Source organism: Sceloporus undulatus, chromosome 9, assembly GCF_019175285.1.
Source record: "Sceloporus undulatus isolate JIND9_A2432 ecotype Alabama chromosome 9, SceUnd_v1.1, whole genome shotgun sequence".
NCBI lineage: Eukaryota > Metazoa > Chordata > Lepidosauria > Squamata > Phrynosomatidae > Sceloporus > Sceloporus undulatus.
The window spans coordinates 21,777,219-21,796,380 of NC_056530.1; the positions used below are offsets into that span (position 1 = coordinate 21,777,219).

Here is a 19,162-nt window from a genome sequence, read left to right on the forward strand (position 1 = left end):
TGGTTTAGTATCGAAGATGGCAAAGCAGAATTCACAGGTAACCAGCCAAAGGTTTAAAGCAGCTGCCAGGAAGGAAAGCAAAGAAAATCCAATGGCTAGGAATTGCCAGATTGAAAACTAGAGGTGGTTCCTGTACCTGTATTGGTTATATACCTGAATTTCAGCAAGTTTTGCTGGTGGCATGATAAGCAATGGCTACTGGAATTCCCTCTTCAACGCAACAGGAAACCGAAACTACAGATCTGGGATGCATCTATGCTGTAGAATCAATGCAGTTTGATACTGCCATGGGATTCTGGGATTTGTAGTTTTGTGATATATGAATCTCTCTCTGTTGAAGAGCTCTAGGGCCACAGCAAACTACAAATCCCAGGATTCCATCGGCCGGCACATTGACAGTTAGTGCCAAACTGCATCAATTTTTGCAAGTGTGGCAGCAGACTTGGAAGGTTATAACAATCTGGAAAACTTTTTATTTCCAGGAAAAACTAAATTTAATAAAGTTACATTGGTGCGAAGGCTACATTTCTTGCCTGACTCTCTGTGCAACGAATGAGGAAATGTTCTCCTCCAAGGAAGCGAGTAAGAATATATTATACAGAGGCACATCTCAGATCACAAAACCTCTGAGCAAAGCAGCTGCTTTTTGTAAAGTCTTTTTGTGCCATTCTTGGCATCACCATTTTTTTCCATATTGTTTCCTATGTTCTTCCTCATCCTCTGTCTAGCTGGAGCTTTTTAGAAGCAGTTTCCCACTCTATGGTTCAGTCCTATGGAATCCTGGGATTTACAGTTTTGTTGTCATTGTGTGCTTTCGAGCCGTTTCCGATTCAAAGGCAAACCTATCATGGGTTTTTCTTGGCAAGGTTTGTTCAGAGGGAATTTGCCTTTGCCTTCCCCTGGGGAGGCTGAGAGAATGTGACTTGCCCCAGGTTGCCCACTAGGTTTCCATGGCTGTGCAAGGATTCGAACCCAGAGTCATAGTCCAGTGCTCAAACTACTGCACCACACTGGCTCTCGATTTGTGGTTTAGCAAAGGGTGACTAGGAGAGCAAAGTGGTTTAAACGTTGGGTTACGGCTCTGAAGACCAGGATTCGAATCCCTGCACAGCCATGGAAACTCACTGGGTGACTTGGAGCAAGTCACACTCTCTCAGCCTCAGAGGAAGGCCATGGCAACCCTCCTCTGAACAAATCTTGCCAAGGAAACCCATGGATAGGTTTGCCTTAGGGTCGCCATAAGTCAGAAACGACTTGAAGGCACACAACAGCAACCAAATCAAAATGCTCAGCTCTGGTGTGTCACTAGACTGCAAACACCAGGATGTTAAAACAGGATAATCGCACTATAAATGCATAGTGTGAATGGACCCTGCCCCAGTCTGGAGACTGACAACAAACATTTCTCAGCAGTGAACGAAAAGCAAGGATGCTGTTTATTCCAGAAGTTGCTGCTCAGAGCACTAAAAGTGCTAAAGGCAATATCTTGCAAAGAAGTGAGATGGTTCTCTTGAACTTGCTCAGCCCATTTCACAGCTGGAACGGCTCTATAGTTTCTCCTCTGAGAAGAAATAAAAAAGGAACAGGTAAACAATAGCGGTGGAAGAGCCCCCTTCTTTTAATTCCCTCCCCATCTATGCTACTCGAAGCAGGAGAATCAGATTAAAGATAATGGAGACTTCAATAGTCACAGGGCTCCTGCAAAATGCAGAAATAGAGCACCAAGGGGGCATCTGCACTGTAGAAATAAGGCAGTTTGGCACCAGCTCCAGGCCATGGATTTTGGGATTTGTAGTTTTGCAAGGTCTGACGCCTGCGTTGCCAGAGTGCTGGTGACTCACAAAACTACACAATCCCAGGATACTGTTGCATGGAGCCATGGCAGTTAAAGTGGTGTCAAACTACATCTGGAGACATGATAGGCACCGTTTAATCTAGCTGACCTGGGTCTAGCCAGAAGAATGATGCAGAGCAGAATGGAAGGTGAGCCCTGGTTTCAGAGAATGAGGAAGATTAGTAAGTGGGTACAAATATCTGGAGAGTCTTTGCAGCTTGAAGCAACAAATGCTTGCAAATTCTAGCCAGCGGCTGCTTTGTTAATTGATCTGGAGATTGGCACAGAGCCTTTTTCTCTTGCTTGCAGTGGAGCCCTTCAGAATTGGAGACTCTGCAGCACTTTGGAGATGATGCCCCATGAAAAAGGGAGACTCGGGGCCATATCTGGAAATCTAGCAACACGACTGTCTTCTCTGACACTTCCCAAGACTATGGAGTTATAGGTCCAAATAGTATTGTTTTGGGTGGCGACGACTTACCTTTTGTTCTCTCCTTGACAGGTGCAGGCGCCTAAGAAAAACCAAAATTCAAAACCTGTGGAAAGGTCCCAGTTTTTACTCCTATTGCATCCAATTCATACATTTATAATTAAATTAATAGGTTTAAGCAACATCTTGCATAAGTGATTCAACTCACCGTCACAATGCATCCATCCTGTATTTACCTTCTTTGATCTGCTTACCTTTTCCTTTTCTGTGTTTGAAACTCTTGTAACAGAGTTGCTTGTTTCATTGTTCTTGTTGATTTAAAGAACTCTTGTACAAATAAATAAGTTTGTTTTTTTAAAGCTGGACTTGGTTTTAAATGGTTGCAAGCTGCTTTGTTGGGAGAAAAGTGGGGTATAAATAAATTAAATTAAATTAAAACTCTGTTTATTTTTAAAACAAAATTGCAATAAAATGGACATGAAAAATAATCCTGACAAGGAGAAAAAAGGGAGAACCTTAACCCAGTTCAAGCAGAATACAGCAGTCCAATGGACTCAAATATATACATTAACATTACATCTTGTCTTTCTTTTCCCAGTAGACTCAGGCAAAAGCAAACAGCTGCAGCCTCATCTACCTTCTGTGTTCTTCCTCTTTAATATCTTTTGCCATATTGATCACACTCCAATGGTATTTGGCCACATTCCTCCCATGTTTTCATCTCTGCAAAATTATTCATAAAGAAGAACGCATAAGCCAGGAGATGCTGCAGCGCTTTGTTTTTGCCTTAGTCTAGTGCGAAGGGCAAGATTAGTTTTGGATGCCATCTTGGGAAAAAGCAGGGTATGCATTCAATAAATAAATAATATCCCCTTCCTTCCTCTCCCATCCCTGACTTTTGCATTTTTAAATTTAGTTTGCAGCAATGGAAACTAGCTGAGGACAAAAGGGGTAAAGTGAGAGGAGGAGAAAGGAACCGGGACATTTTAAAAGCAGCTGAAAAAGTGGGACAGCAAAGAAGGAATTGGGACTCTCAGCACAAATCGGGACAATTTGAGGCTGTGACACTCATTGGTACATGCAAAACTTCAGAGAAGATGCTCATGTCACTAGGCATCTTCCTCTAATTCGAAAAAGATTGTATATAGGTTGCATCTGCATTGCAGAAATAATGCAGTTTGACACCGCTTTAACTGCCATGGCCCAATGCTATGGAACTGTAGTTTTGTGAGACATTCATCTTGCTGTGTTGGAGAGCTGTGGTGCCGCAACCAAGTACAATTCCCAGAATTCCATAGTGTTGAGCCGTGGCAGGTAAAGTGGTGTCAGACTGGATTATTTCTGCAATATGGTTGCAGTCATATGGATATGTGTCTTCTCTCTCAGTCTCTGCACTCAGCACATGTTAATCCATGCATAAGGAAGGAAGATCACCAACCCATGTGCAACTTCCTTTCCTCTCCTTAAGTTGTTTTTACTAAGATGTCAGTTTGCATTAGATGCCCAAAGTCAGGTCCTTTGGGGAGAAACCATTTTAAAATGTTGTCTCTAGCCCCATCTTAGGGTGACTTACACAGCTGTTCCTCCAGGACGTAAATATCATCTTGCTGGAAATAAGAAGAGAGAAACATGTTACTTGGATAATTATAGAAACTGACATTTCCTAAACACCTTTGCAAGAATCAAGCCAATCCGGAGGAAAGGAAGGGCTGGTTTAGGCTGGCAATGGGTGACGCACGGCGCTGCGCCATTTCGTTTTGCTTCCTGATGCTTCCCCATCCAAATGCCTTCCTGGCTTTTGAAAAATGCCACCAGAAAGGGTGGCACTTTCCAACTTATGTTGACCCTAAGGCGATCGCATCACAGGTTTTTCTTGGCCAAATTTGTTCATAGCGGGTTTGCCTTTGCTTCTTCCTGAGGCTGAAGATTTGCCCAGAGTCACCCAGTTGGTGTTCGATGGCGGAGCAGGGATTCGAAACCTGGTTGCAGCCTGCTTCTCTCACTCTACATTTTAAGCTTCAGATTTTGAGACCCTTTCAAACACTGACTGATCATTTTTTATGGGTTTTTCAGGCGACAAGGCCGTGTCCGAGAAGAGTTTATTCCTGACGTTTCACCAGCAGCTATGGCTGGCATATATATGATTCTATGATCTTCCATGCCAGGATTCTCCGAAGATGCCAGCCACAGATGCTGGCAAAATGTCAGGAATAAACTCTTCTAGAACATGGCCTCATCGCCCGAAAAACCCACAAAATACTATATATAGATGCTGGCTGTGAAAGCCTTCAAATTCACAACTGACTGCTAACCTCCCCTATCCATTTCCTCTCCTGAATCTGATGGGATCCAGCACAAACTTCAGCAATTCTCTGCAGAAGGGAATGATACCCACCAGCGATTCTTGAAGTTCCTTCAGCTGAAGCACCTTCTTCTTGATCTTGTCATTGTCCCTGGAATGCAAAGGATAGAGAGTGGCATGAAGGAACTGTTTGATGCCAGGCTTCTCCAGTGCTGAATCTCAAGGCACATTCAGCCGCCTCCAAAGAATTTGGGCACATCTACATTGGCCAGAATACTCCAGGCCTCAGTGCTGCCCCAATTCCCACATTTGCCTCTGTACTGATGGTGGGCACTGTCTACACATGTGCCCCCATTGGCACCTGGTGCTATCATGAACTGCTTCCCTTGCGGTCAGAAATGAGATGCCCATGCCCAGCATTGATCATAGGTCTGGACACTTCATTGTGACTTCAGAGGGAGTGACTCATGTTGGCGGCTGTGCCACTGGGGGTTATTCAAATGGGGAAAATAATGCAGGTAGAATATGGGTTGAATCTTTGTTGTTCACAAGCATTTCAAAGTTGGGAGTGGGATGCCAAAAAACACCCACTTAACCTGGGATAATCGGATTTATTTTTTTTGCTGGGTTTCCCTAAAAGATTTGGCTTTTCAGATGTGTGAAAAACGGATGCGAATAGACCTGGGATAAAGCTCCGCATGCCTTGAACATGTTTCATGTACATTCACATCTTCTACCTCGTCTTATTCAAGTGCTGGCCCACGTTAGCACACCAAAGTTGCCAAAGATGTGGTTCCATAGTGTGCGCAACAAACCTGGAATGCGTTTGCGTCATTGGGCTAAAAACAAGGTATGAATGACCCCCGGGTGGCACAATGGGATGCTTGTGTCAACAACCACATTGCGTCACTGCAAAGTGCTCCAAGTTTTCAGACAGGAATAGGTGGATTCAGTGCAGAATTGTCCTTCCATCATGAAGATAGTCTGCACTCGAATTGGGGATCATGAAGACAGGGTGCCGTGAGAGCAGGGGGAAACCAGTTTATTTCATCCATGTGGACATGCCCAACATCTCAGTCCAGAAAGCATGTCTGGGAGATGCCAGATGCAGTTTCTATACAATTAATTCACAGTTCGAGATGTTTTCAAATGGAATTACATTTGGCCAAAGTACAGTTTATATCGATCCCTTTTAAAAACCATCAGATAAACTAATGCATTGATATATATATATATTAAAAATTACCTAAGTAAGATTTCTTCTGTTGACTTGAAGACTGTTGAAGAGGAAAAAGATGAGAGAGAAAAATCATGATTCTTTTGAGAAGAGAGGCAGGTGGTTGTTCAACGAAGCTTTCATCTGTTTTGCTTATATGGCCAGAAGGATGACCAATGGGTGACAAAGTGGCATCTAGCTGTGATCAGCTTTAGCAATGGGATTGTCAACATGCATGAAATCGGAGGGTGATACTGTGTACCACTATTTACATAATAAATGTGGGCTGGAAGCATAGAGAAAAGATGGCGGAATAAAGGGATATTTATTCTTTTCCCTTGAATATGCTGGTCAGTCCAAGCAATTGCTTCATCTTTTCATGCTAAAGATGGGCCCAGATGCAGGGATAGCCTAAGACATTTAGCAACTGGAGACATGGATATACTGTCTGTCTCACATCTGTTGGATGAGGCGGCTGCCTCACTGTGCCTGGATGACCTGTCATCAGATGGCCAAGCAACAATCGGAGTATTGCCAAGATGGAATAAGGAAGAACCCATCACCTAAGAGAGGCTGCAGCTGTTTGCTTTTGCCTGAGCCTCTGCTGGGAAGGGCATAATTCTGCCTCCTCCTTTCCTTTCCTTTCTGCTGAATTGGCTGCAGACTGCTTTTGCAGTTTGAATGCAGTTTGCAGCCATTCAGGTGAGGACAAGGGTGGAAATAGTAGTAGTAGTAGTAGTAGTAGTAGGAAACTGGGACATGTTAAAAGCAGTTGAAAAAGCAGAAGATTAATCTGGACTGTCCCCAAAGTGGCCTCAAAGAATTGGTCCCACCCAAGTCAGGCTAGCTATCCTTGGAGTAAATGCAAAAATTAATCCATTTTTATGCCAACAAAGGTCCAGATCAGTTTCTCACCTTCATTTTCTTCCCTCAGTCTTGAATTCTGTGGAGAACAGCAGAAGATAGAGTGGATTAGACATGGAAGACTTTTGCCTATGTTTGCTACCCTTCTGAGAGCAGAGGAAACATGCTGTGAGGAATTGAATAACTCCCAAAGAGTGTTTCGGGACAAACAGTGATGAAGGTTTTCCAGGGGGAAAGTGTGGTTATGGTGGTCATGTGTATCTCAAAAGTCGTTTCCGACTAATGGCACCCCTAAGGTGACTCTTGTTATGGGTTTTTCTTGCCCAGAGGAGGTTTGCCATTGCCCTCTTCTGAGGCTGAGAGAGTGTGACTTGCCCAAGGTCAACCAGCAGATTTCATGGCCAAGCTGGGACCCGAACCCTGATCTCCAGAGTCATAGTCCAAAGCTCAAACCGCTACGAATCCTGGAAAAAAAGTGGATCTGGAAAATTGCAGCAGTTTAGCTTTCTTGCACTTAGGCGGCATCCGCCCTGCAGGAATAATCCACTTTGACACCACTTGACCTGCCATGGCTGAATGCTATGCACTTTGTTGTGGCACCAGAGCTCTCTGACAGAGAAGGCAAAATGTCTCCCAAAACATCAATCCCCCAAATTCCATAGCATTCAGCTCTCACAGTTAAAGTGGTGTCAACCTGGATTAATTTTGCAATGTGGATGGAGCCTAACTGAGCAGGAAGAGCATTTGCTTGCAAGACAGAAATAAGCTTGTTTAGCAGCGTGTTCCTCTGTTAGTCTATTTCCTTTGAATATTAGTGTTTTCCATTTTGGACATTTTCAGAAAATTGAGTCATTTCTGCAGAAGATTTCCCAGCCCACATCTCTGGGGCAAGTAGTCTTTGGGCTGAATGTCATCTTCCTTCCTCAAGAAGGCAAAACATTGAGAAACCACATTAGCTGGCCATCCCACCTCTTAAAACCCAAGGAGTGCGAAGGATGCTCAGTGGTGCAACGCTTACCATTTGACGCAAGTTTGCATTGGCCTTCTGAAGGGATCTGATTTTCTCCATCTGTAGGGAAGGAAAGTTTCAGCTGCTTGGGATCCATCCTAGTGAGTGCTAGGATTTGTAGTTTAGCAAGAGGCTTATACTTTTCTGCTGGAGAGCTCTAGTGCAGCAATTCAGATGAGTTCACTAGACTTTTCCAGCAGAGAATTCTAAATCCCTTGGCAAATCTCAAATCTCAGGACACCATGGTTTTAGGGTTGCCGTTTGTCCCGGAAAACCTGGAAAATCCCAGATTGACAGGACTAAAAAAAGATGCCCCAGCTGCCTAGGCCAGTTGAAGCAGTAAATCCCAGACTTCTCCTTTGTCACAGGTCAATGGGTAGGTTAAGATGTGGCAATGGCAATGGCATTGGCAGGAGCCTCATCCTGCCCTGTGGGCTCTGGTTGCTACTGCAAAGGCCTAGCATTGCCATTTTATTCTTCCGTTCCCTCCAGAAGCTGGGAAAGGGAAGGAGGGAAGCAGAGGTGGCCTTCTTTTGTGACTGGCAACCAGGGTTACCAAACTGCTGCAAAGTTGGAGAGTAAACACACTCTTGTATGTTTGGTTTAGCACTCACCAGAGTTTGATTCCGCTGTTCCAGCGAGAGCAGCCTCCTCTCTCGTTCTGCCATGTTGGGCAGCTACACAGAGAAAGGGTTTGATAGGTTAATGCAACTACCTCTCCCATTCTCCTGCCACCCATTCATACCCAGTTTGGCAGGGACAGTCCCAGTTCATCCTCCGCTATCCCACTTTTTCCAACTGTTTTAAAAATGTCCCGGGTTCTCTCTCCCTCTCACTTTTTCCTCAGCTTACTCCAAGTTGCTGCAAATGGAGTTCAAGGTGGACAAAAAGTTTGCACTCAGTTCAGCAGAGGACGATAGGAGAGGCACTCTTGCCTTCCCTTGCAGCCTCTCCTGGCTTATCTGTTCTTCCTCCCTGATCAGTTTGGGCACCTTGGCCGCACATTGATGTTGCTTGGCCATATATGTTCCAATCTTCATCTGTGAGATGCTGAAGGGTGTGCATACAGTACTTACCCTGTCACCCAGTGGTTCCCAAACTTTGGTTCTCCAGATGTTATAGACGTCAGCACCCAGAATTCTTGACCATGTTGGCCCAACTTGGAGGGGCATCTGGGAGTTGAAGTCCAATACACCTGGAGGACCAAAGTTTGGGAACCATTGCACTACGTCTACGCAGCTTACAAATGTTGTGGCTATATGCCTTCAAGTCTATCAAGGCCATCAACATACCTCTCTCAGATGCTGTTGGTGCTGCTGTTGTCTCCAGTGCACTCAGGGGTCATTCAGCATCTGGTGTCCCCCCATCTTGTCTTGTGACCTCACTTGTGACCTCACAGGATGCCTTGGTTTCAAAACCTCCTGGAAGGGTATCCATTTGGCACCTGCAAGAGTTTGGCTGGGGGAGCTATTTGGGGTGGAGATACGGCACCTTTCTTGGCATCCTTCCATAGGTAGATGTAGATCATGCATGGATACAGATATGTATGGATATGTGCATGCAAGGATGTGGATATACATGGAAATGTGCATGGATACAGATTTCAGTTGGACTCTAGAGAGAAGAGTTTGAATCACAGCTCAGCCATGTAAACCCATTGGGCAAGTCACACTCTCTCAGCCTCCTGGGAAGCTTTGGGGAAAGCTCTGGTGTGGCAACAAACTACAATTCCCAGGATTCCATAGCACTGAGCCACATGGCAGTGGTGTCAAACTGAATTATTTCCGCAGTGCGGATGCAGCCTAAGAAGCAAGCGAGGAAGGAGTGATCTGGAAAAGGCCAAGAAAGGGCAGAGGCCATATGTGCCTAACCTCTGAATGATGCCCCGTCGTTGCTGTGGCAACTGCAGTGGCTGCATCTTGTTGCCATGGGAACCAGGAGGGGCTTTTTTGCTCCCAAGGACAGGAGGGAAGAAAGGCAATATGGAGAAAAGTGGGGAAGAAATGAGGGGAATCAGGAGGTCCAGGGCTGAGAGGAACACATTTTTAGCATCGGGGAAGGTCAAAATAGGGATGACCTGAAGCCTTGCATCTTGCAATCCTCTGTTTCCAAACTGAGAGTGCATCTATACTTGGTGATCTTGGCCGGGTCACGCTCTCTCAGCTTCAGAGGATAGCAAAGTCAAACTGCCTCTGCAGAAACCTTTCCAAGAAAACCCCAAAATATGGTGGCCTTAGGGTCTCCATAAGTCGGAAATGAAGGCACACCACCACAACAACAACCCCAAAAAGAGGGCCTGACACACAGTTGTCAAACTTCTGCTGTCATTTTGCAAAAATGCCACTAGAAGGCACCGGATGCCTTAATATATGGCAGGGAGAACTATCTCAGGCAAAAACCTTGCAAGGAGATGCTTTCAAAAGCCTTCTGCTTCTTCATATGTTCCCTGCAAAAAAATATGCCTAAATCTGATACCTAAATTTGGCATTTCCATCCATTCAGGATTGCTGGCACCTTCCTTTTTAAGGCCCTTCCTGCGAACTTGCTTTCAAGGGGGAAAAAATAGAACAGTTTAGGAACGGCAGACAATGCCATAGGTTTTGTACCGTTTCCTCTCTTTGAAAAAGATCCTTTGGGTCGTGCGTTAAAATAGTCTCCCGCTAGACTCATATTTCTAAGGAACGGGGAAGGCTTAGACTCTGAAATATGTCGGATTTGGCTGAATGAGATGCTTCTGAAAGGCTGGACCCAGCATGGGTTGGGATACAATAAAGGCGGCAGATTATCGTCATCTCGGAAATGGAGCAGGTGGCCGGTTCTTTTTGGGGAATGAAAAGGGAGAATAATTCAGATTTGTCTCCTTGATGCCCGGCTTTGCCATTTTTCTATGGAAAGCGCAGGAGAAGCTATATGATACGGGACAAAATATAGAGGAAAAAGGAAACCATGCTGAAAATTATTATGTACTGCTGACTCTAGCTTATGGCATCCTTCTCATAGGATTTTCTTATCAAGGGTTTTTCCCCCAAAGGAGGTTTGCCATTGCCTTTCCTCTGAGGCTGTGAGAGTGTCACCAAATGGATTTCCTCAGCTGAGTGGGTTTTGAACCCTTATCTTCCATAGGGCCTGCCGTTGTTGTTGTTGTGTACTTTCAAGCCGTTTCCAACTTATGGCAACCTATCCTGGGGTTTTCTTGGCAAGTTTCTTCTGAATGGGTTTGCCATTGCCATCCTCTGAGGCTGAGAGAATGTGACTTGCCCAACGTCGCCCAATGAGTTTCCATAGCCGAGCCGGGATTCGAACCCTGGCCTCAGAGTCTAGTCCAATGCTCAAACCAGTATACCACACATTTGGATATAATACTTGAAATGTCCATACTGTGATTCTTGCAATTTTCAATTGCTTCTTTTAAAAAATTAATTTTAATGATATAATTTTAATTATATTTTAATGTATGTATGGTATGTTTTTCTTTATGTGAACTCTGTATCTGTTTTGCTTTCTGTAAACTTCTATGCCACACTGGGTTACACTGACCCATTTATTTTCCCGTCTTCCCTTGGTATGTGACACTTATTACAAAATGGGAGGTAATGACAGGAAAATACTGTTTTTGTGGCTTGAGACTTTCAAAGGAGCATCATAGATCGCAGTGGCCCAAGGTGGCGAAGAATCAAGCTCTCTCCCCATCTTTACCACGCTCTTTCCTTTTCAAATTTGGTCCATTTCCAGCAAGGATCTTATAGGGAAAGGGAAAGCATGATGCAATGCCAACACGATTTTGATTAAAAACCCAAAGTGTGTGTTATTCCAATCAGGGGAAATGAAGATGAAAAGAGCAGAGTGCTGCAAAACCCCTTTTAAAAAAATGTTCCTTTATTTGGTCACTGTCAGGATGAAAACTGTCAGGGCAAAAAGGATGGAGGGCAGGGGGTGCCTGTCTTTCTGTTAACTGTCCCTATATTGTCTCATCCGAAATTGCCTTGGAATGGATTGGCACAGCTGTGGCACTGGGCCTCCCTCGGCTTCCTTTCACATCCCCGGCCCAAACCCATCCAGCTCCCTGCCAGCCTGCATCCCGTTGCCATAGCAACGTGGTCCAGCTGAAAACCCTCCCGTCTCCTTGAAATAAACTAACACTGCTGGAGTGTGAAGGAAGGTGAAGAAAGGAAAGAGAAGATGGAAGGGAGGAAGAAGAGGAGGAGGAGGAAGGATCTTCATCACCGACCACTTTTGGTCCTCCGTTGGGCGGATTTGCTTGGCTCTAGTCTACATCTTCCTATGTAATACTAGATACTTAGGTTGGCCCTGTCATGTCAGGGAAGATGAGGCAATTGCTTCAGGTGGCAGATTCTGGATAGCCTTCAAGGTGTTTGTTGTTGTTGTGTGCCTCCAAGTCGTTTCCGAATTATGACAACCCCAAGGCAAACCTATCATGGGGTTTTCTTGGCAACTTTCTTCAGAGGGGGTTTGCCATTGCTATCCTCTGAGGATGAGAGAGTGTGACTTGCCCAGGGTCACCCAGTGGGTTTCATGGCTAAGCCAGGAATCGAACCCTGGTCTCCAGAGATAGTCCAACACTCAAAGCGCTACGCCATGCTGTCTCTCCGCCTGTGAAGTTATATACCCTCAAACATTTAACAGATGAAATCTGAGACATGTGTGACTGAACATTTGGTGAAGACATGGGACACAACCTTCTCAGTGGCTGCCCCAGCTTTTGGCATTTCCTCCCACGGCGAGTTATGTTAGTCCCCTTTTTGCTTTCATTCCACCAGCACTCAAAGCAGATCATCCAACATTTCACAGGGGAAAACAGCGTTTTTGTTATGTGTGGTTTTTCCACATTGATAGGGGTCCTGTGCCCCTAACCCCAGTGAATGCAGAGGGACGAATGTCAATGATGGCCAAGAAGGAGTACAGAGATGAAAGCATTTTACCTCCACTCTCTGCAAGAGATGCTGGGAGGCCTCCGGAAGCAGAGTATTGCAGCCGGACCGCCTTGATGCTATTTTATATCCATTCATTAACTTGTCCTTTTTCCCAGCCTAGCATCATCAGGGTATGACTATGAGCCGCTTTGCAGAATTCATTTCACGGGCAAAAAAGGATGCCAGCTGCAAAGGCGCTTGCTATATTGGGAGAAAGCAGCAGCCAAGTGGAAGGAAGCGAAGGAGGGGCACAGGAAACAACAGGCAAATGGAAGAACATCCAGTGGCATGTAGTTTAGTGGCGCTTTGTTTGGAGGTGATGGTATCCATCCATCAGTGACATCCAAGGAGATAAGCAGATATCATCTAAGCCTGAGCTCAGGTCTGGACAGAAAAGGCCACATAGTTCCATACCTTCCAACATTTCACAGCAAAAACCAGGACACATGTGGCCAAGCAACGTCAGGGAGCGGTCAAGATGGCAAAAGGTCACAATGAGGAAAACCACACAAGCTAGGAAAGCCTGCAGCAGTTTGCTTTTCACTGAGTGAACTTTGGGACTTTGAACTCAGTTTGCAGCAACCGAAATCAGACAAGGACAAACTGAGACATTTTAAAAGCAGCTGAAAAAGTGGGAAGTCAGAGGATCAATCCGGACTGTCCCTGCAAAGCTGGAATAACTGTAGGGTATATGGTTTTAAGGAGAGCCAGAGTGGCTTGAGCATTGGACTCAGGCTCTGGAGATTCACTGATCTGCATTAGAAACAATGCAGTTTGAAATCACATTAAGTGCTGTGCTCCGATCCTGGGATCTGTAGTTTTGTGAGGCACCAGCGCTCTTTGGCAAAGAAGGCTAAAGACATTTCAAAACTACAAAACCCAAGATGCCATAGGATGGAGCTACAGCACTGAAAGAGGGGTGTCAAGCTGCATTATTTCTACAACGTAGATCAGTGGTTCAAAAAATTTGGTCCTCCAGGTGTTTGGGACTTAACTCCCAGAAACTCCAGCCAACTTGGCCAGGAGTCAGGAATTCTGGGAGCTGATGTCCAAAACACCCGGAGGACCAAAGTTTGGGAAACACTGCTGTAGATGCACCCTTCTTCTGTGCTACAGTGTCGGCAATGGTGGGGACAACCAGGTATGACCAAGGAAGGTCAGAAGAGAGAAGGATGCGGCAGGAGTCTAGGCAGATAACCAGAGCAGAAGTTTGTGTTCAAAACCAAAGAGATGGATTATTTTCCCAAGGGTTGAAAGAACAAAAGCTGTGGCAACCCAGCTCTTGCAGCTTCAATGGTTGTGTTGAAGCATGTGTTTCATCAGGTGTTGCTTGGCATGCAACCAGGTAATAAGCAGCACCTGCTGCTATGAAAGGTGCAAGAGCCCTCTCCGGTTTGCGGCCTGGCAACCTAATTTTTCCAGCTCTTGACGGCTACAAGGCGATGGCCTCCTGTTCTTCCGTCTCGAACAGGCTTTCCGAACCGCCGCCCCTCTCTCCCCGTGGCACGTACCATCCTCTCTGAGGACACCTTGGTGAATAATTCAGGGCTCTGGCTGGTTCTGACAGTCCCATGTCTTCTCCTTGGATGGGGCCTGTCATATTCCATCCTGTCTCTGAGACGCTGAGCTCCGGAAAGTGGCAAGAGTCCTGACGCAACCTTCTCCGCTAAAGGAAAAGGAGGAGAAGGGCAGAACTAATCCTCTTGGAACTTGAACCCTGAAACATAGCAGCACATGGAGAAAATCCCAGTCCACCCCAGTGGCAAAATTCAGACTTTTACACACTCCAACTTGAATTGACAAAAGAGGGACAGAGAAAACAAGCAATATAGTTTCAGGAGAGACGGCATGGCATAGTGGTCTGAGCACTGGATTATGTCTCTGGAGACCAGGGCTTTATTCCCCACTTGGCCATGAAACCCACTGGGTGACTTAGGCAAGTCACACTCTCTCAACCTCAGAGGATGGCAATGGCAATCCCCCTCTGAACAAATCTTGCCAAGAAAACCCCATGATAGTCTCACCTTACAGTTGCTATAAGTTGGAAATGGCTTGAAGGCACACAACAAGAACAAAGCTGCCAGCACTCAACCATACGAACCATGAGACTAAAAGACTAAAACAACTTTTCATCAGGAGAAAGTGTCCCTGACTAATAAGTTGAAATAAGATTTTGAATGGAAATGCCTCCCCCCAAAAGGGAGCAAGACTGTTCCCATCTTTAAAAGGGACTTTCTTGCTTCCTCTTCACCCAGCAAGGAAAGATTCTGATCAATGATTCCAGTTACAAAAGATGTATGTGTGGCTGATCTGAAAACAGCAACAAGAAGTATGTTTTCTGCTTTAGAAATACTATTTTACCCATGACATTTGGACTCATACACCTGCGAAATGGCCCAAAGCTGCTGCAAAGTGCAGTGGTTTTAATCCTCTGACCTCCATGACCCTCACATACTTTAAAAACCCGCCAGAACCAGCACCATCCATTCATCCGAACTTAAACTAGAAAGTGATCAACATCTCCTTGCAGCTGCTTCTGGGAACTGTAGTCCAAAAAGGTAACTTTTGCAAACTCTGGATCCAGCAGCGATTGCTAGGTGCTTAACACATAATGTATTGATGTTTCATAAGCTCATGGTGAGTCTGAAGCAGGGAATGAAATCTGGGTGGGAGAGAATGGTGCACAGCAGGGATGTAGCCAAGGGGGGGGGGTTCTGGGGGCCGGGCCCCCCCCTCCCTAGAAAAAAATGAATGGTGTGTGCTGCTGCCCCCCCCCCCTCAAGCCCCATTAAAATGGGGGCCCTTAGTCTGGACCCCCCCCCTTCCTAAAATCCTAGCTACGTCCCTGTGCACAGAACCCTGAGCTCCGGAGAAAGAGGATTTATTACCTTTGCATCACAATACATTTTATTTATTTATTCATTTATTTATAACATCACTCCTTTCTCAGCGTGAATTTAATATGAATACTGTTAATATTAACAGTAGGTCCTATCTTTTTAACTTTCCCTCCACAGCTGCCATCTTGGGGAAAGGCACTTGCAGGCAAATACCACCAATTGCCAAAGCAGCATCTAAGTCACCTTTTGGCACCTCGGTGCCCTCCTGATTTATTGGATTATAGTTTCTAGCACTCCAAGTCAGCATGATGGGAGTTTTAGTCCATTGCCAGTGCAGGGCAGCAAACTGGGCAGAAGAGGAGAGGCTGCTCTCATCCCAATGGCCCAGTGGAAGCGAATACCTTCCATATCAATGGGGCAGTTAATTGGTTTCGGGGTTTTAATACAAACTGAAAAGGCACTAGTCAAGGCACTGAATTGTATCCTTGAAACAGGTGTCACCCCTTCAGTAGCTCATTTAAAGTTCAACCTAGACGCCAGAGCAGATCTAGTTCCAACCCATTGGAGGCACCAGTATGTTTCCTTCTTCTATTTTGCCCATTAACATGTAGTCTAAGGAAGTTTTCATTCAACATTGTTGGTGATGATAGTGGAGGCCTTGGTGACGGTGAGTGTATTAGCTGTTCCGGATCAAGCACTTACCCTTCCTTTTTGTAAACATATCCAGGGGAAGCTGGGTTGGCCATACAGCAAATGCACCGTAACATCCCAAAATCATAATTTTAGGCCATCCAACATGCAGAAAATACATATTGCAAGCTTTCGAAGCGCCACTGGCTTGCAACGTTATGTAGAGAGATACTGCAGCACCTTTGAGACTAACTGAAAGGAGTTGGCAGCAGGAGCTTTTGTAGACTTAAGTCTACTTCCTCAGATGCATTTGAAAATTTAGACAGAATGCAAAATGCACCTGAGGAAGTAGACTGAAGCCTAGGAAAGCTCATGTTGCCAACTATTTTTAGTTAGCCTCAAAGGTGCTGAAAGATCTCTCTACAGACTATGACTATATATTTGAATTCTGGCTTGCAACATGTGTTTTGTGCATTTTTATTGGTTTAAAAAAGGGGGGATCGCTGTTTTGTGGATCTTGGATGTTATTGTACCTTTCCTTCTGTGCTTTAAAAATGTAGCTGTTAAAGCAAATGTACGCAACAAAAGTTTTCCTTTTCTTAAATGTATTCCTCGGATCAATGATTGTCTGCATTCAGTTTTTGTTAAGCTACTTGAAGGAGGGGAAATAGACCCAGCCTAGTTCTTGGAAGCCCATATTCTCCAAAGTAAATTGTTATGTTCCTGTTTCTGTCATACTTGCTTAATGGTACCAAGCATTTTTAGTGTCTTCTAAGATTCCTAGATAGAAGGGACTTCCCTGCCATACCATAGTAGCTGTTCATAATTTTCCTTAATCTGTTTAAATGTGGCTTCATGCTGTCCTCCTCAGTCAGGAGGAGCTGAAGATGATGGTGCTAGAAGTTAATGCTGATGAGTAAAGCACCATACTGACCCCTAGTGACAGAACCATGCCTTTACAACATCAACCATAAGGGAGGGGAAACGCATCTGTACTCACACCAAGGACTTCAGTTTCAGCTAAAAACTGCTCAGTCCAAATAATCCTGTTCATAAACTGATCAGAAACCCACCTCGGATATTTGGAATCACTTAGGTCTGAGATTCAGGTTGCTCCATGTCTTCCTTCTTGTCTCAAAGCCAGGTAGGATGAAGGGGGAATCCACACGGTTTCGCTCCCATAATTCAGTCCCACCCTCCTCCTTCCAGACTGAAATAATTAAACTGATGCTTTCCAAACTTATTTTTCTCTGAGTTAACATTAGAAGCATGCTTTTCTCCTACAGGCAAAAGAACAGTTTACTTGCAGCGCATGCAGAGGTAGGGGAACCTATGGCATTCCAGAGGTTGTTGGCTTATGACCCTCATGATCTCACGATCTCTGGCCATTGGCCATATACAGGCCGGGGCAGAAGCGAGTTGAACCCAATCACATCTAGAAAGTCACATCTAGTATAAACAGTGTTGATTTAGCGGAGATCACCCATTGCCTCTCTAATAATCCCTTGAAATGTTTTGGGCGGTCTAGTTTTTCTGTTGCATTTGTGCCTTAAGAGCAATCGGATGATCCTATGCAGAGATGTGGCAAAGTTGACTTGTATGCAGTGGAAGGCAAGACGAAGGTTTTCAGCAGGAATGGTTGGATCATTCAAACGCGTAAGGGACCTCTCCCCTATCGACAAGCACTTTGGGGACGATGGGTTCACCCTTCTATGGTTTATCACATATCCTCACAAGACGCAAGCCACAGAGTCGGGGGGACGAATGGGCTCGCTGACCCCGTGGTCCAAGGGAGAGGGAACCTCTGGCGCCCAAGGACCACGCTCTAAGCTGACCCCACACTTCGTGGTTCATGGGACAAGGAAGGGGGTGGTGGTGGTGGAAGGGGAATGATGAGGCCTAGATGGCGCTCCCTTGCTGTGACACCCCCCGGCCCCCACCCGCCACCCGCCGCTCCATTAGTAAAAATGGGTTAAGAGATTGTTGTGAAATGTAAAGAAAAAACGACAACGGAAGACGGAAGTGATGTCGTGAGTGGACATTTATCATGACAGAAATGAGTTAATAGTATTAGCACTAAAAAAAATGCTGACTCCACTGAGCACAAAATCAATACACAACTTTACACTAAAAACACACAAAACCTACCAAGACATTCAATTTTTTTTGTTGCTATGTAGCCATGATGATGGGAGTTGGTTACTTGTTTGCTCTTATTCTATCTCTCTCTCCTTTTCTCTCTCTTTCTCATTTATTTATTGTTAACATTAACAACATTTTCAATCATATCCTTCTTGTTTCCCCTCCTCCTCCCAGCCCACCCACCCCTTTGGCACCACCCCACCAGAATAAATAAGATTGCTGTCAAAAGGAGAGGTTGGATGGAGAACAAAAATCCAGAATGATTGGAGACAGTTGCATAAAAGGTATCGGAGCTTTGCAATATCGGTCCATGGTCACTGGAAGAGGCCTCTTGGCTAATAAAACCATCAGACGATCTACTCCAGTGTTGCTATTCTGGCCGGCACTCGCTTTCTGGAGCCTCAGACATGAATCCTTACTAACCTAAGATCCTGTGTGAGAGATGTCAGTATTTGAACCCAGAACCTTCTGCGTACAATGTGTCTGCACTTCAGCCCACTGAAGGAAGAGATGGGCATTCGCAAGGCAATAGACAAAAAGGATTTAACTGCACATGGCCATCTCTGGTGTTGTGTAAGAAAAATCCCTTATAGGATACTGCATTCAAGGGAGACACTTGAAGAATCTCATTTGTGAGATGTGAATGCAGCAACATTTAAAATGTCCACATTTCTCCCAATGTCATATAAAGGTAGGCTTTTCCCATTCGCCAGACAGCTTTGTAGCCAAGCCAGCGGACAAAATACGGCGTCAGGAGTGGGATCACAACCACTTCAGTAATACTCCAGGTTCACCCAAGACTGCTGATTTTCATCCGCACGCTTTCCCCTAACAAGGTTTGGACTGCAGAGATGAAATTAAAATAGCAGCCCCTTCCAAGTCAAAAGCCATGGTCTCCTTTATCACAGGCTTGAGGTGGCAAAGGAAGCTGGCATCACATCATTTGCTGAACTGAACCAAATCC

At 45.1% G+C, this 19,162-nt stretch overlaps 1 protein-coding gene across 1 annotated transcript; it reads right to left on the reverse strand.

The window, feature by feature from the left end:
* Positions 1 to 1,277: 1,277 nt before the first annotated feature.
* Positions 1,278 to 14,159, reverse strand: LOC121915173 (meiotic coiled-coil protein 3-like). Its single transcript, XM_042439124.1, has 9 exons — positions 14,098 to 14,159; positions 8,270 to 8,332; positions 7,665 to 7,715; positions 6,698 to 6,725; positions 5,813 to 5,843; positions 4,660 to 4,717; positions 3,838 to 3,871; positions 2,316 to 2,346; positions 1,278 to 1,561 (listed from the first exon to the last, which is right to left on the reverse strand). Exons 1-9 carry the CDS (start codon positions 14,098 to 14,100, stop codon positions 1,531 to 1,533), a joined length of 330 nt encoding a protein of 109 aa, XP_042295058.1. The 5' UTR covers positions 14,101 to 14,159; the 3' UTR covers positions 1,278 to 1,530.
* Between the last annotated feature and the right edge of the window lie 5,003 nt (positions 14,160 to 19,162).